The 18,768-nt window shown below is 38.4% G+C and overlaps 1 protein-coding gene across 1 annotated transcript in view; it reads right to left on the bottom strand.

The window, feature by feature from the left end:
- Positions 1-18,768, bottom strand: part of KIF13A (kinesin family member 13A) — a 116,857-nt gene that overhangs the window by 43,530 nt on the left and 54,559 nt on the right. The window contains exons 5-12 of the mRNA XM_059815868.1: positions 11,473-11,565; positions 10,801-10,981; positions 9,906-9,993; positions 8,468-8,602; positions 7,831-7,943; positions 2,565-2,676; positions 1,947-2,159; positions 253-363 (exon numbers count right to left, since the gene is read on the bottom strand). Of these exons, the coding sequence (XP_059671851.1) occupies positions 253-363; positions 1,947-2,159; positions 2,565-2,676; positions 7,831-7,943; positions 8,468-8,602; positions 9,906-9,993; positions 10,801-10,981; positions 11,473-11,565 (1,046 nt within the window). The remainder of the gene's footprint in view (positions 1-252; positions 364-1,946; positions 2,160-2,564; positions 2,677-7,830; positions 7,944-8,467; positions 8,603-9,905; positions 9,994-10,800; positions 10,982-11,472; positions 11,566-18,768) is intronic.

Below are 18,768 nucleotides of genomic sequence, written 5' to 3'. Positions count from 1 at the left end.
ACATATTTTGATGTTTTATTTTAATATCATATATTAGCTTTTATCAATAATATGACACAGCTACATTTATTCTAATGAAATTTAGACTTTAAAAAAATCCCACCCAATCAGAAACCAGGGAAAAAGACAAAAATCTAGAGGAATTCTAAATAGCTGGTGGGGAAGACAGCACAGTCCATTAAAGCTCATGAAATTCAGCTGACCTGCACTATATGAGTACCTGGCCTTTCCTCCCCAAAATTTCTGAAATACCTGTGCAATTTCTTCTGTTTTCCTTAGCTTTTCTTCCCAGGTGACTGTTAGCTCTTTTATTAGTTTTTCAGATTCTTCCAATTTTTCCTTCAGTTCTGGTGCCTTCATGGCCTACAAGATAGAAATGAGCAAAAACCTTCAGCTGCTCTTCCCACTGCAACTTCTGCTTGCACAAGGAAATTGAACACAGCAACATAATACAAAATGCAACAAGTATAGATTTCAACTGTACCCCCAGTTTTTTCATGGCAAAAGAGGAAGAAACAGGTCACTTGCAAAGGAAGAAGACAGAATCAACCTGTAATGAGTCCAGATCAGAAATAGCTAAAGATCGACATAGATCCAGAGGCTAATAGAACCAACAAAATCTCCGGGGCTGGCCACTCAAACTTCTGTCTCGGTATAAAAATATCTGAATATTTAAAAACTTCAAGTCTTAACTGGCTGAAGTTCAAATGCAAAGTCTTTCTTCCAACAGTAGTTTCAAATACAAATTCCTCTCAATATTTAGCCTTCCATTCTGTCTTGGTTTCGTAAGTGTTCCTAGAGTTGCATTAAAGCTTTCAGACTGACCCTGTTGACTACCTTCAAAGGCAAGCATGCTCTGGAGCTAACACAGGTGTCTTGTTTCACAACAGGAAACAAAAGCAAAGGGCTTGAATATGTCCAGTGCCACATAACAATTCAACAGGCTGGCCTGTAACTCTATATAACTGTTTTTAACAGAAGGTATAGGAGAAAAAACTTTTCTAAAAAGTTAGTAAGACTTCAGACACCTTCCTAATGACTGTGTTCAGCCACAGTCCGCCAACATCATTAAGAACATGCTACAATAATATCTTCTAATATCTCCCTATAATATGGGGTTAGAACATATTTTTATTTACAAAAAAGTGAATGGCTCCTTTTTTCTTACAGCAGATTTTCCCATTTCAGCCTGTAAGGAACTGTTCATACAGGGAACACTATTCCCTAAATTAATGTGAATTTTAAACACCACACAAATTGACCTTCAGACACACTTCTGTTCTTTTTCCACCAATATTTTGTGTCTTGCCTGAAAAGATCAAAAATACTTTCCTACAATGCAGTGCCTAGTTTCTCCAGATATCACTAAGTAAACTATCCTACCCTGACACTTTACTCTCCAACTAGAAGTATAAATCTAAGATAAGCAGCAATCTCACACTGTTAACTGTTAAGGCAGTAAAGCAAATTGCTGATGGTTTCGGTGTTGCAGTTTTGGCAATTTTTAATAGATTTTCACAAATGCTAAGGAGAGAGATGTCCCACGTAATTTGTGGTCTAATACCAGATTTATGACTTTTCACACTTTTCCATTTGACATCATAAAATTCTATAGTCCACCAATGCAAAAAAACAGTCTGCTAGTAAGTTTACAGAATGAAGTTGTACTCTCGCTGTTACCTGTGCTGCATTAATTATTGCTTGACATGAAGTTCTTCAAGAACAGTCTATTCTGACAAGGGTCACCATCACTACAGTGTTATCCTCATTTTAAAGTTATTAAAAATAACTATTTCAGAAAACAAGGTTAATTATTTAAATTAAAAAAAAGTGCAAGACTCTTCCTTTCCTTATTTTGTAAGACTTAAAAAGAAAGCTGGTCTTCCAGCCAGCATTTGACATTTCCTTGGGAAACTCAGTTTACATTGTACTGTGAATAATGTTACCTCAGCTTGTGAGAGCTGTTCTTTCAGTTTTTCAACTTCTTCACGTAATTCTCTGATGACCCTAGCATTTGGATCTTCGTTCACCACAGCATGATTAACTATCCTTTTGGCTCTGTCTGCATATCTCAGTGTAGAAAGTGTTTCTTCATAGTTGTCTGCTGCTGGACTAATTGTGGCTATCATGGCAGTTTGGCTGTTTCCTCCCAAGTTATCCTGCAGAGTGCATCCACAGAAAGTTTGAGGGTTAAAAATTGTTCTGAGACTATACAATGTCTTTACAAAGATACTTAAAATACAAAGCTCACTATTTAGACACTGAAAGGTACTCTGCATCTAAACTAACTAGTATGATCCATGAACATTTCCAGCCACCTCCACCAGCTTTGATTCCACTATCACTGAAAATAGCCAGATAGGACTTTATATAGAATTAACACAAGATACACTTAGCTGTCCGTATTAGTTGGAACAACTCATAGCCATGAAAGATCCTTAGCTTATTTCTTAACAAAAAAAAAAAAAAAAGAAAAGTCCACGTACACAGAGGTATGCTACAATAATCCTACAAACTATTAAGCTGACATCTTGTGAACAGGGTGAACAGAAAATGTTAATTACCTTGAGAAGCCAAGTGAGTACAGAGTCTCTGTAAGGCACAAACTTGCTCTTCCCCTTCCCTGCTGCTTGGTCAGCAAGTGATGATATAACTAAGCCCAGCGTTGAAAGTGATCTATACATGCAACACAGTAGAACAGCTTTAACACATATTCCAAATGTAGATTTAATAAAACACAGAAAAGGGAATTTGCTAAAGAATTTAATTTATGCTCTGCAGAACTTCACATCCAATTTTTAAAATATCAGAATAATTTAATTTGGAAATGACCACAGGAGATCAGCCAGCCCATTGCCTTGCTCCAAACAGGGCAATGTATTTATTGAAGTTACATATCTGGAAGAAAAAAAATGATATCTATAGTGTTTCATCTCATTTGGTACTAAGACCAAGTTCCAGGAAGACTAAGTTGAAATATTCAGGTATTCAAAAGTTTGAAAAGTGCAAAGCAGACTGCTTCAGTACATGGAGAATCACTGCCTTTGATTAGACATCTACCATTTCTCAGAGACTAAAAATCTTTCTATCTTGGACACTGTCTCATGACACTGTTGGGAGTCAGTGTTGGCAGCACAGCAAGAATCCCCTGTCTCTAGAAACACTGTTTTAAGAGCACTGCCTCAACAACAGACTAAAACTGGACAATTCTTTAGCCCTAAGGAGGCGTCCTCAAGACAAAGCCAGCTATGGCCCAGGAGAACTGATCAGCCATCACACGACAATGGAGGCTGCTCATCAGAAGAGACCGATTAGGAGGTCCCTTGACAAATGGGTTGACTTATAATTGATGTGGAGCCTCACTAGCTTCTTGTGGGGGGAAGAGACCAAACAATCTCCCAGTTACAAAACAGTTGCACCAGCATAAAAGAAAAGCCTCCAAATCGCTTAGCAGACAGCCGCATCCCAAACACCACTTTGGAATCGTGAAGAAAACACAGATAACTCATTCATTTTGGTACATGTACCACTTCTACCAACCATGGTAACTGTATTAGCAGTCTGTGCAAAGCATATGTGCATTATATTATCCAATTGTTATACAAACCTGTGTAAATTTCAAGTGACATCGGGGCTCTTGGGGTGAGTATGTTTAAGATAATGAGCTGGTTCAGGAGCCTGAGAACATTAAACAGACGCCTAAAGGGTTTTAAAACAGACAGCGCTGAAGCCCAAGAACATACTGGTCCGTCATACTCACGTCCAATTATTCAGCTACTCTTTATAGCTACCAAGGAAAACTTTAGCAGCATCACAATTAGATAGTCAAATAAATCTTTAATTGTACTGTTCCACTCCATCCTTCTGAGTTTTCTTTTCAAAGAAGTAGTACTATTTTAGTTGACAGGCAGTGTTTGCACAATATTTGTAACAGGGCCTTAGTGCTGCTTGAAACTACCAGTGGTTCAGAAATAACATTTAGAAAATGACAAAAATGTCGCTGAAGAATATTTCAAGGAAGACATCTGAGCGTAAGGTAACAAGAACCATCACTTGTGTCCCAAAAGACATCCCATATTGTGTACGGCACAAAGGGGTATGAAGATATAGCATAGACGTGAAAGCAAAGTTAAAAGGAATTTAAGGAGAGGCTAGACAATCTGATCTCCCAAGGGAGCACTCTATTTTATACATTTGTCTTTCCAATTCACCTCCAACAAATTCAGAGCAAAAAGGACAGCTACTTTTAGTTTGTGACCTAAACCAAAGCCTAACAACCTCTGAAAGCTTGTGGGGGGAGGATGGGGGAGGAAGAATCCTTTCTTGCCTCCAACCTCTGGTCTCCACAGACTGAGACAGCAGCGTGCTAAACATGCGAGAACAGTAGGATGCTGTATGCTGCTCCATACCAACCTCCTACAGCACAACTGAGAAGCACCACCAGCATACTCCCAATGGAGTCCACCTTCAAGGAGCATCAAGTTAAAAAATCACCCTGGCCTATTTTCCTCCCATTACTCTTTAAATGATGGGAAACGTGAAAATGGAAGCCAAAAACTGAGGGAGGGGAAGAAAAGGACAGTCAGAAGGGAGATGGGAAGAACAGGGATTCAAAAAGGTCTGTCACTGAAAACTATTTCACAACAGGGCTGCAGCACCAACTTGAGTTATGGGCACTGCATTTTAATAAACAGGAAATTATAAGCTACAGTTTATTAACACAGGATTAAAAGATGTGATAAGATTTCTGCTCCTTATAAATACTGACTTTATGTTAAGACTAAGTGTTAACATCTGCAGTAAAAGCCGAACTGGAGTCATTTATGTATTCTGCTTGAGATTTCATAATACAAAGCTGTTTAAAGACTTTAAGGAAAGCAGTAAAAGAAATGGCTGCCCAACAGTAATTACAGGACTCATCGGCTGCTTTGCTTCATGCTAAATGATGCATCAGAGATCCGTCATTACTTTGATCCTATCTCACACTACTTATATAATGAATCAACCAGAAGGCCTAAGCCCGCAGCGCACGGCAGACTGAGGCAGTTCAGAAGCAGCAGAGTGAACGGACGTGGGGCAAGAGCATGGGAAAGTGCCGTTTCTGCACACTTTCTGTTCTCCTTGTCCCTGTTCCTCCGGCAGGACCAGGCTGCCCGTGCTCCTGGGCGGCAGGGAGCTCACACACTCCCACCGCGGGCCTGAGTCAGCAGCGTTCCAAGGGAAGTGGTGCTTCCTCACCGCAGGGAACAACTCTGTCCCTAAATGACAGCCATTCAAGCTACTTCTGTACAATTTACAACCACATTATTCAATGAGCAGAATCCACCTTTCTATTAACTCTGAATGCAAAAAAACCTCCCTAAAATCAGCTTGGAGCCAAGCCAGACCTGTCCTAACCCATTCCTTCCCCGCATCCCCCCCCACCTACATTTTAAAGGCTTCTTTTTGCATTCTCAAGTTAAATTGACAACAGCTACGATTTTACTAATCACAGTTAAAACTGCAGACTGCTCACAGAAAGTATTTTTCTTAGCCACTAATTGACAGCTTGTTTATTCTGCTTCCTCCTACTATGGTATTCTAGAAATTCTTTGACTACACCACAACGAGTTGTTAAGCACCTGCGTTTCTATACTCGGTATGGGAACTAACACATCTGGGGAGGAACAAGCACATCCAGCTTTCCTATGAGGTATGGCAAGTCCCCAAAAAAACCTCAGTAATAAAGAGCAGACACCCAGCACCTTCACCAAGGCAACTCTGCATCAGCTCTGAGAAAAAACAGAAGTAATCTTTATTACAACTTGATGAAGACGTTGACAAAATTACACAACTCTCTGTTGGTTCAGTAAGTAGGAGAGCAGTCCGTCGCCTCCCCTCTCCAACACGCCGTCCCAAGGTAGGAAAGGGTGTTTACAACAGGATGAGTTGTGGGACGGAAGCGGCAGCTGCCAGAGCCCTATCCAGGTTTCATGTAGAAAACAAAGAGCAGAGAAACCTGCAGAAACTGGCTGAATGTCACACTACGCAGTTTTGGTATGCACAGGTGAGTGTACATTTTCCCTGCCTTGTAAATACAGAACAGGTATGTTATTTCCACAGTCGTCTTCAAGGCAATGAAACATAGTGCAAGCAGCAACTTTATTTGCCAGGTAATTTCAGCAGCTCCATTTTTTACCTCATTAAACATAGCACATGTTACCAATCCAAGTTCCTGCTTTTTTATAAAAGAATAAAAAAAATAATAAAAAAAAGGAGCTGACATAGTAGGATATATGGTTTAAGTATACTGTATCATTCCAGAAAAGATTATTGCCTTTCCCTAATAAGCAAGGTGCATCACACCCAAAAGATCGTACACAATGTTCTCTTGAAGAGCTAGTCTGATAAAACACGTATACCAATTTTGAGGCTTCCAGTAAAAGTCAGACTTCATTAAAGATTTTTGCTGTTACTTGGAGCTCTAACAGAAGACACCCAGCACAGCCCTAAGAATTCTCTTTTGCCTACCAGTTCCAAAAGAGATTTCAAATAGAGATTGCTTAATAAATGGACTAAGTAATACAGATTTATACCATATAATAATTGAATTGATGGAAAAATGTAGAGCTGTCCACTTTTCTTTTTAAAATATCTTTTATAGAAAAGTTTGGTGCTTGCATCTGACGTCCTGTATTGTCAAAGAAGTTCAGCATGGGCAAAACAACCTTCCCCTACTGCACTGATACCATAAAAGTTTAACATTGATTAAACATCCTAATAGAAAAAAAGGAACTCTTTCTGTATCTATAGCTACACTTGCAATTTGTTAAAAGCTGTTGGGAGAGTTGGCATTTGAATTCTTTCCCAAAAACCAGAAAGAAACATTTAATTTCACCTTTATTTATGCAAAATACAAATACAGTTTCTAGTAAAACCAATCAGAATTTACCTAGTAACCCGTGGGGTAAAGATACAATACGTGCCATTACACAACAGAGCCACATCATTTTCTTTCACAAGGACTACACCAGCGTGGCTACCAGTATGATGCATTAAACACTAAGTAGATTAGAAATTAAGCTAGAAAGAGCAAACATGTTCAAACTCTGAAAAGAGGTAATTTAAAATCATTTTAAGTACGAATGCTGTTCAAACACACTTTGTGCTGTCATTGTTAACTTAAAATACCAAGGCATTTTGTAACTTTAAAATTAAATTGAAAAAGCAGTAGCTTTTAATGTAACAGTTAAACTCTTTCTTTCCCAGGAAAATTAGCGTATTTATGACAGCAGTAATAGTGTGCTAAATTCTTGCTTTTGGGCAATAACACAGTAATTACGGTAAAAAAGTGCCTTGAAACTTGTCATTGCTTGAGTACAAATGCCCAAGGCAATGCTAAACTAACACAACTTCATTCTGATCTGGTTTTCTTAAACTGTGAATTATACTCTTACATATTTTAATACATGTTGGAACAAAGCCATTCAACTCTGCAACTTTGCATTCTTCCTTGAGCAGATGATGAGACAAACACATGAGCCTGGGGACAGGGTGTATAAATGAATCACAAAAAGGTATATGCTTAATTAAAGAGCGCTGCTGTCACTTTTTCCAGATAAAATTCATATAGCCCTCATCTGAGTCAAGTATGAATCAGGGTCCCTATGACAATGTAAGGAAACACATGGTGTTTAGCACAGAGCTGCTGAAAGAGCCATATCAACCTGCTTCGGATGAGGTCTGTCGGTTGAACTGATTTGTGACAAGCACACCAAGAGAGGAGGCCAAGGGAACGACAGTAATTCTTACAAGACTAAGCTTTGCAGCCTGCGTATGCCAATGTCTTACTTGTTTATGTTGCTGCCTTCCTTCAGACGTTCTCCTGCAGCTCCCGTTTTGGACACTCTCTCGCTCCCAGCCAAATCCACCAGGCTGACCTTGCTGACCTTCTCTCCAGAATTCTGCACAGATGGGACACGGGAGAACAAGCGCTAAGAAACACCAGCACAAAGCGCTAACACTGGCACCATGAAACACTGTTCTTAATAATGTGGGTTAAAGTATCAAATTCAAGATATGAGAGAAGAAGGAATTGTCAGAGTTTTTATAGCTCGTTAAGAGTCACTCATTTATTTTTTTAGTAAAGCGCTGAAGCACTAATGAACCAGAATCAGCCGTGTGGTAACATCAGTAACCGTACTGGCAGAGTAGGCCGTTAAAACATATCAACTTCAGCATAGTTAAGACCTAAGACAGGCTTCGTAGTGGCAATATAATCTTAAAAAGTCATCCAACTGTTTCCCTTATCTGGTGTACTTCCTCACTCATCCAGGGTTCTCTCAATCTTATGGGCTTGCCAATATTACTTTGATTACTGGATCCCATGGCATATAGGTAGAAGCACAGCTAAACAGATAATGTATGTGGAAGAGGAGGGAGGAAGAATTCACCACAACTTCATAAATTAATCAACAGAAATACATACACCAGAATGCAGGTCATAAAGTGTCTGAGTCACTATAATATTGAATACAGCATGAGAGCGGCTGCTTTCTTCATTCATGTTGGTTGCAGCAACTGTTCGTGATTTGTTTCCCTCCGACATCAGTGACTCAATATCCTAGAGCAAAAAGAGTAAAAAATGATGCTAGGATAAAAGCAAGTATTGTGCTTGCTGAACAAAATCCCCATCTAGATGGAAGGGTGTGTACGTGTGGGAGAAGAAGAAGGGGAGGTAGAAGTAATGTGAAAATCCTTTGTACATTTTGAGACATATTGGTACAGAGGGTATATAATTCCATAGAATGATGTTAAAACACATCTCCGTTTCAAGCGCTGCGCTTAAAAGCCCAGCAACTATGTTCAATGCACCTTCTCCTTATCTGCTGCTGAAATATGCTGGCAACAGCCACATTACAAATCGTATTGTTTAATGCCAGTAATCAGGCCAGCACAGATCTACTTACATAAGTGAACACAATGCATCTCTTTACTGAATTGCACTAATATTATCTTCACTTAATTGGCTCAAAGGGTTACCTCACTTGGAGCCTGTACCTTCCCACATATGTAAAACCAAAAGACGACTGCCAAGTCTGATATATGTGCTTGCTGAGTCTTCTAAGACAGCTTCATAAAAGTCATCAGCCAAAAACTAGGTATGAACAAGATTTCCTAGAACTTGAACAAAGAAGGTGTGCTTTCCAAGTGTGCAATTCACCATAAAAGCTGCAGAAGCAGTTTTTATAACTCTATGATATGCACAGATGCTTCAGAAAAATAAAAATCCCCATAAAAAAGCAAAACGGTTTCCACATAATACTACACAAAAAATGAACATTTTTTAAAAGCCAATATTTCCAAATCAGCTTCCTCATAAAAAAGAAAGGCCTATGCAATTCATACAACTGCACCGCTTTAATTATTTCCATTGTAGCTATAGTAGTTCATTGGCTTCTACAACACTGATTTATTTGAATGTGTTTTGGTAACTCAAGTGGGCTCAGATGCTGTCATGATTTAAATTATGAATTATATAAGCCATATTGTAGCTCCTTATGCAATATGTTCATATTCAACAACAAAATCAAAGGAATTCATGCTGGAAGACTAATATTCTTATTTTGGAAGCCTCGTATTTCCTGTGTCAAGGAAACATTGTGTTCTTGGTGTATACTATATGCATTGAAAACTGCAAAATAAAGACATACCACTATTATATATTTAACCAACATAAAGGCAAATCCAATGCTTTTACATGAAATAAATACTCCTGAAGCATTAGAGAAGATCTTTGCAATTGCCAAAGACCATAAACGCTCAAGAACCAAAATGTTTGCATAGACACTAGTTTATCTCTTATAAGATTCTTATTGCTTATTACATAGGTGTTATTTATAAACTTGTCATTGTTTTAGATTTACCTCAAAGTTTGTAACAGCCAGCTGAGACAGGCCATCTACATATGGTCCCAACACTTTGTGTTCTCGAACCTTAAGGGACTGCCGACTCCTATGGAATAAAGTAGACTTTATGCATAATCCGCTAGTGTGAACTTTATTGAAAAATAAAAATTACAGTATGAAATTGTAAGAATCTTCTATATAGCAGAAGTCAATTTATGTCTGTTAATTGTAACAGGAGGGAAAATGTCTTCCAGAATTGTTTTTAATTCAAATGAACAGTAAAGACTCAAATTAATCTAACCGGTTTTAATCTATACACATGAACTATTTTTAATGTATCCCACTATTTGTGGGATATATCAATGCTTAGCCAAAAAAAAACCTATCAAACTACCTCTTGTCTAGACATCTCTAAGCCAGAGAGCCTAACCAGTATTTTTGTGTAGACAAAATGGAAGAAAGAGTGCCATGAGCATATTCTGAGGTGTTACCCTTCCACATTCAAAAAGTTCAATGTCTAAACCAGGAGAACCAAGTTGTAAACCGGCTTCAAACTCCTTCTAGTTGATGAAAATTCTTACCTGAATACGGTCTGGATCATAGGGCAAAAATACCCCAGAATTTACTTGTACATAGCCTTGCTTTCTGGTGGTAAACTACTTCATACAGTATTTGTTTGCATCCTTATGATGGTATCCTAATATTTAAATTGATCCACGCCAGTTACTACTTCATATACAAGCTTTACATGGATATTCTCCTCTTTCTGGTGTTTGGTATCTACTCCTTTCTAAAGAAGTCATATAAATATACATTCTGAGAAAACCTTCTCAAGGACGTCCAGAATTAATTCCTAATTTTATAGTTTCAGACAAAAATAAGGAAGGCTGTAGGAGAGAGTGAAGCTACTCACCCTTTTGGGTCAAGCAGATCTCTGACTTTCTCATTGTAGATTTCCATATAGGACACTTCGACTTTAAAAGTATGAGATTCATTTTCTTCCACAGAGATTCTCTGAAACAAAGCACAACAGAGCCGTGGGATCAGACCCAGCTGCTCTGCATTGCCCATCATTGAAAAGGATTTTCCTGAACCTAAAGGAAAAAAAGGAAAAGAATGCTTTAGACTGTAGTTTCTGAGCTACTCATTTGTTCGTGAAGCACATGCTTTAATTATTTTTATTCCTTCAGAAGCACATATCAGAACAACATGACATGCTATTCCAGACAGATAGCTTGCTCTTTGGACTACAAGGTGCAGATAAACAAAAAAAGAAATTATCTTAAAGGTTTCTTTCAGCAGGGCCATTACTTGGGACCCCTTTGAACACACTCAAACACAGAAGACTGAATGAGCCTTCAGTATGAACTACTCCTTTCAGGTTTTGAAAGTGGCCCCAACAGGTAGTAACTAGGAACATATTTACAGAGCTGCTTTAAGAACTTTACGTTGTCATTTGACATTTACCATTATGACATTCCAAAATGCAATTTTTAGATATTATCTAGCTTAATATTTATGTTTTGTTCTTCCCACGTTCCCCGTGGGCAAAAAGTGTTCTTCCCCTTTAGCACAGGAGACTCACCTGTCTGTCCATAGGCAAAAATACAAGCGTTATATCCCTGAAAGGCCTTTTCAAGAATTCCTTCTCCAAGGCACTTGAACACCACTTCTTGACCTAGAAAATAATTATTCTGAAGTTTATTTTAGGTTGAATAACAGGCTAAAATTTGCTAAAAGCAAGGAAAAAAGGTTTGCAAATTACTTTTTACTATTCAGTGCACTGATGAACAAAGGATTTCACATACAACTGAGTGACAAGTTCAAAACTGTTGCCTGAAACTAGTGTAACAGCCACCTCTGTGTTTAAATATACTGCTGATTCTTCTGTGAAGGGAACAGTTCTTCGAAAGGTGATATAGAAGCTGAATGCTTAAAAAAATAACATAGATGTCTAAATTTTGTATTATTTAAGTGTAAATTTTGCTATTAGTATACATTCGTTAATCACAAACTATACCCAAAAGAGTTCTGTAACAGAACTGCAATGAAACATATTAGTGAGCTAGGATATTAGAGGTACAACAAATACAATGTTAGAAATAGTAGTAGTTGTTCTCTTGGGAACTGGCCTCAAGTTTTACCATAAGCTATTATGATTCACCCTGTGGCAAGGTGATGCTGGAACCAAGATAAAAGCAATCCGATGACATTCAGGCAGGAAATGCATATTAGGAGGCTGCAAGACTTCAACAGAGCTGTTTGAGGATATATTCTGGTAAATCCATAGTTTGAAACATCAGCTGCAGAATTTCATAGTCTGAAAACTGTCTCCCTGTTCCAGGCAGATTTCAGATGCGCTTCAATCTTTTAGATGTAGAAAATGAAAACAGGCATAGTGGTTGGGGTTTTTTAATAGGAAAACACAGAATTTGTACAGCACAAAGAGGGTCAATGGGTTGTCTGCTTTGAGTTCTGATCAGAGAATTACACCAGCTGTGTGTACACCCAAAACACGCAGAGCTAAGGACAGTATTTATACACCTTCTGGTCTTGGGTTTTAAACTCATATTCACTGCCTGGTGACTTTCTCAAGAGCTATGATTAGTTAGTTGCATCTCACATTTTGGTAAGTTAGTTCCAGCAGTTGTCACTTACAATAAATTATTTTGTACAGTGGATGCAATAGTGACTTCCATAGTTCTCAAAATGGAACATAGTGGCATTTAAAAAAAATCTAGCTATACATTTATACATTGCATGAGAATATTTACAGTCTATGATTCTTGAGTAATTGGTAGCCCTGAAAATTCCTGCAGAACAACCTGTGGAATGATTTACAGACATGTAAATAGAACTAAAAAGTACTACACTATTTTTATTTTCTTTTAACCTAATTTCTCTTCTGTTGCAAAGGAAAAACTAGTGCAGCAGTGCCCTCTCACATGGTCTTTGTGTATCTTTCCAGTTGAATTTCTAAAATTCCAAAGTGGTACTGCTCCTTGGATTACCACAGTTCAGAAGTGCTGAATACAAGAATTAAAACCAGAGGAGAATCTGTTGTACTCCAGAATAACTTCATCTCCTTCCCCATGCACATTCATTCAATTCTCATTCGACTTACATCATTTGGTCATTTTATAATATCTATGTTGAGAGAGCACTCTTCAACAACATGGAAATAGCTATAGAGAATGTCAACCTACTGAAGAATGAATGAAGAAAATGTATCAGTGGAAGATTTTAATAAGAATGTACAATACACAAAAATTTGCTTTCCAACCAGCTCCTGAGGGCCCATTTTGAAGTTACCAAGTATCAAAGAGGTAGAGCTTACTATCTTGCTGAACAAGAACACAAAACCAAGCAAAGATTGAAGCCAAGTAAAATTATGAAGAGAAAAAAAGCATATATATTCCACAGTGATTATGAGTGGAGAATAAAACTGTTTATCAGAAAAGGAAAAACTTTTATTACCCACTTCTGACCAGCAATAAAACAGTAACCTCCTCCATGTTTCCCAAGAAAAAACAGATACCAAAATGTTATAAAACGGTGCACAGTCGTGATAACTGTTAGATGACCTACAGAATCTCTTACTGCTAAACACCAGGAAAGGATCCTGGTTCGACTCTCATAGGCAAAGCTGGATTTTTTTTTTCCCCAGAAGAGATTTCATTCTCAAACAGTGAACACTAAAACTGAAAGTCAATTGGACACTGATACATAATTCTCAAATGGTGGTTTTATTACAGTTTTTAAGAGCTCAGCAATACAAACATAGATAAATGGGTCATTAAAGGGTGATGTTTATAGTAACCAGTCAAATCGTCATGGGAGAAAATAAAATTTGTTTTTAAGTGCATTCACAGAAGAGAACACAAGATATTAAACTTCAGTTACGGGTATTTTATTCATTTGCTAATGTAGCGCACTGTTGAGGGTAGCAGCATATCAACCATGAGATTTTGGTATTTTTCATTAAGCAACCTTACTGCTTCCCCCATTAATTTTATTAGTGGGTTTGCAAACTGATTACAAAATCTGTATTATACAGAATTATGTCTACATGCACTTACGATCAAAAGAAATAATGCAGTTCCATTGTCAACACTACTGCATGTTTGCTTTGCTAAATAAACCTATACCGCCCGCAATTAATACTTATAATTATTTACAGGACTTTTCTTCCACAGATATTTAGTCTTTAAAGAGGTAAGCAGGGGTTTTAACTTGATTCTAACTTAACTTAGAGAAAAAGGGAGAAATACAGAAAAAAAAAAATTGAGTTAACAGAAAGATTCCCCTACACCAACCTTTGTCGTCTTTAAGACAGGGATTCCCAACCTTCCAGCTGCCTAAGACTATATAGCCTCTTATAGAGGCAACTAAAGGCCAGACACAAACACCCATCCCCTCTCCCACCTTCTGCTCAGAACACGGGCACGCCTGAATCTGGGGAAAGCGTACCCGAGGCCGTCAGGGAGCCCAGGGCGAGTGTTCGAGCTGCTCTTTCTCACGGACCAGGATCTCCTGTCTGCTCATGCCTTGGAGGAAAAAGGGAGCAAAGTCTGGTGAATTTTTTCTTGCAAACCACAGTCTAAATAATCTTGTTTCCTCTACTTTCAGGAGCAAGACTGTTAACCTGGAATCACACAGTAAGAAAGACTATCGGACAATGTTGCTGGATGCTCTGCAACTCCAGTTACGGCGCATGCGGCAGTGCCCCTCATGCTGCAAGGTGGGAAACCCTGTAACCCAGTGTTAGGGATGCTCTGCTAATCCAAACCTGGGAAACACTGGTAGATGCCCACTTGGTTCTGAAGACATACTGGAAAGCAACGTCAAGACAATATGGAAACATTTTCCACATTAACCGGACAGCAGTAACTGTCTTCATAACTTCAAGATACTACCTCTGCATTTTGACAAGCACAACTGCAAGCCTGATGCCCACAGCAGAAACATATAAGAAAGTTCAAATTAATAACTCTCAATCCCTCAGAAGGCTACTTCCAGCAGGAGACTAACCCAAGAATCTTTCCATCAACTTTTAGGACTGACTGTTTTCACGTGTTCAGCACTCTGACATTCTTCCATGAACACATAAACCACGATAATAAACATTTTGTTTTGAACAATGACCATACTAAAGATATTGAAGATTTCAGCATTCAAAATGCTATCTGTGACTTTCCTGAAAGCTAAAGGAAACCCATCCTCCTCTCAGATTCACATTTTTGATCTACAGACATTCCTGGAACTTTCAAATGCCATGCTTGTGCTATTACCATGCGTCAAGGGCATTTAGTGTGGCACTTTGAAGCCAAAAAGTTTTTTCACATGTTCTCTACCTACTGAAATATCTGGGTATTTCAATAAGAAAAATATGCAACAAAGTAAAGATAGCAAAGTATGGCAGTGCACATGTTAGTAGTGGCTATTAAATTATTAGCAATTCTAAAATAAAGCCTTCACATTATCTACCCACAGAGTTGCATGTGAAAACCTTAGTTGGAATCTCTGAGCCAGCATGAATTACTAGAACATTTAAATTTGGAAAATATGCAAGATAATAAAAAGTCCCTGAAAATAGAAAGATAAATACATACCCTAACATGCAAGAATGCAACACACATTTTCAGAATGAGACATTTAAGTATTCTCTCCTATGCCTCTATGCTCTTTCCCCTTCTCTTCCTCCAAATCATCTCTTACAGTTTCTGAAGTCCCGATCGGGACACCTGATCTGACAGTGTTCCCAGGGAAGCCGACACGTTGCAGAGGAGGCCTAGGACCTGTTCTCACAATCTGCAAAATGAAGCTATCTATAAATAAAGTTTAAACGTTATCAAGTTCACTAGACTGGGGACAGCAGACAGAAGAGAAGAGAGGGAAGACAAGCGAGGGGAAGAAAAAGGGGCACACCCTTTCCAGCAAAATTCCCTTTTAAACAGGCAATTAGCCATCTTTCCTAATATCTGCTCGTTTAGTGACAAACACATTCAAGATGTACTGTGACAAAAATTAGTTTCAGTGTCTGGTTTTTAGATGTCTAGCATTTCTAGTTCACAACAACTTGTCAATCTGAAATAGGGATAATTGTCTCATATTAGCATAGATTCATTCAGCCACGTCATGACAACGTTATGACACATGGCTACAGTTCCTGAACCCCCTCCCTTACATGGCAAAAATATCTAGAACCAAATAGCAGCTTGTTATGTACAGCACTGAAAATTCAAGTGTCTTTATGGCTTAATCTCTAATCAGTACATTTTAATAAGCAAATCTTGACAACACTAAATTGCAGTTGGTTGCATGGTCTAATAGTTAAAATAAAACTTTGTCTACGGAGATTGGAATTATTAAAAGAATTTCTCTAAAATGGGAAGAAAGATGCCTACGGTTCACCTTAACAAGAACCTAAAAGCACAACAGCTAGCATCACCTAACTACTGCAGCCTAACACCACAGTATTGACAAAGCACTGGAGTCTTTAATGTTCAAAGTTTTAATCTACTAAAAGGTCTCAAGTGCTTCAAATTAGGTGCTGCAACATCTACGTTTTAAGTGCCTGACCCGTACAGTGCTAAAATCATACTGAATAACTGAGTTTCCTCAAAAACGTACAGGTCAGGTGTCAGCTGTGTGATACAAAACTAAGTCCTACATACTACCTAGAATCTCCTGTAAAAAAAAGTCAAGGGAGCAGCAAGGGATAGGTTTCTCCCACATAACAGCTTAAATGGGTAAAAGTCAGAACTATAAACAGACAGACACTCCTGTCTGCTCAAAATCCACACTACTCATGAGGGTAGAAGTGTACAGTTCTTTAAGCCACTTGCCTGGTTTGCTTCCTTCTAGAACAGCCGCTGGAAGAGCAGTAGTCAGCATATATATATTTCATATAAAATAGCTTAGCCCAAAGTCAGGTGTTTAGCCTCTCAGGACAACGCAGCCTGCAGAAACACAGATCTGAAATTTCAGGCCACATGTGATGCAGCTTAGGGAGTTTAAGAAAAATCCATGGTCAAGTCGATACAGTGTGGGGTCCTTGGAATGGACCTGCCTAAGTGCTACTGTAGTTATTTATACCATCTCTTGAATCCTTCCCAAACTGAAGGGTTTCTTCACTGCAGACTTTAATAGGCTCTTAATGTTGTCTAGGCTTCTAAAAAGAATTCTTTGTTCTCATCTCTGAGAACGTGTCCTGCCCTTCACCAAAATGCAGAGCTGTTATTTGTGTCTGAGAGCTTTTCCAGGCAAGCAGGTGTGTCCTTATCCATGAACTGACTCTTGACCCATTCAAGTCAAGAAACAAATGGCAATAAGAAGCTATTTTGCATACTCTCAAAACACCTCTCCTATAGCCCATCAGGCAAAGCTCATTCCCCTTCCAGATCAAGGCAAACTCGTTTTGTCCTATAACCACGTTCCCCTCCCTTCTCAAAAATCTATTTCATTGACCCGTTTTTGGTGGTTTTTTTTTTTTCCTTTCAGATAAAAGGCTCGTATACTCACCAAATACCCAACTATGTCTTTCGGAATTAAATCATCAGAAAAAAAAGGCAGAGGATTTAGCATGTGATGATCAGCACAAATCCAGAGGTTTGCAACCCTTCCTTGCTTGGAACAACATAGCCACAAATTGTTTGGAAATACACAGCCTCAGTATTTGGAGTAACCCTCTACTTGCTAATTGGTTGGATTAAAACAAAAAACACTTGAACATAAAACACTTCATTTTCAGTCTTAAGAATGATTCAGAGGCGGCTCCGCATCTTGCAATCTCTAAGCTGGGATATCAAGTTGTTAAAGAGCCTCCGTCTCTTGCAGAATCTGAAACCAAAGCACCACTTCCACGAAGGTCTTATAGAAGAGCTTAGTTCTCTTCTGTGCTCCAGACTCCCTGATGTCTTTGAGAGAGATACACTCCTGCAAGCACAGCTGCAAAGATGCCCTCTCTACATGATTTCCTCATCTTCACTATTTATGTTAGCGATATGGCTGGATCATTTTAGAATTTAGAACCCAATTTCCACTTCAGTAGGAAAAAAAATGCTAAAAAAGCAATTCTGCTATCAACAGCCTACTTCTGTACCTTGATCATTAAAAAAAAGGATAGTTTAGTGCTTTGTGCATATGGAGTTATTTAAATATAAGTTAGAACCTAACCACGCAGCATTAGGTCTTCACAACAACAATCCCCATATTTTCAAATGCTGGAAAAAGAAGGTAATTTTCAAACCTGAATAAGACCCCTTGTACTACCTGAATATGAGTTCAGAAAGAAAATTAGTACATAACAAAATAAGCCTTAGCTTCAGCCAAAAAAAAAGATTAAGATAAACTAAACTCATTCTGTGAGATTAGAGAAAAAGATGGCTAATCGCATTTCAGGGTCAGCCCTGCTCCCCCACAGCCTGAGAATTATTACCAATTACCCATGCGATTAAGTTTATCCAAACAAGAATCTTACTCTTGTGCAAACAGTATTAATAAGTGCCGGTAGTACTGTAGATCAGTCAGCAAAGTGAAAAATAAAACCAGTCCATAATCAGGATAGCTTTAAGGATCCTGTAACAAAGGTGCATTACCAGGAAAGCACAAACTTTGGTGCTGTTGACATTAAAAAAAACCCAACAACGTGAAAGGAGTTATCCACGTAAGTCCACACAGAATTCAGATGTATGTTGTCTGTGGTGCACACCATTCTGTGCGTTTTCTGATGTCCCACGTCTCAACTGACAAAATCTTTAATATAGTAGGATATAGACAACAAGAGATCTATTCAATATAATGCAAGTTGAGCATGTTTTGGTTTTGCACAGAGAGCGATGACTGATAGGGTAGCATAGTACTGGAGAATCTCTTGTTA

This window comes from Gavia stellata, chromosome 3 (assembly GCF_030936135.1).
Source record: "Gavia stellata isolate bGavSte3 chromosome 3, bGavSte3.hap2, whole genome shotgun sequence".
In the NCBI taxonomy this organism is placed as follows: Eukaryota; Metazoa; Chordata; class Aves; order Gaviiformes; family Gaviidae; genus Gavia; species Gavia stellata.
The sequence above is the reverse complement of the archived record's forward strand: the minus strand, read 5'-3'. Positions and strand labels throughout refer to the sequence as shown.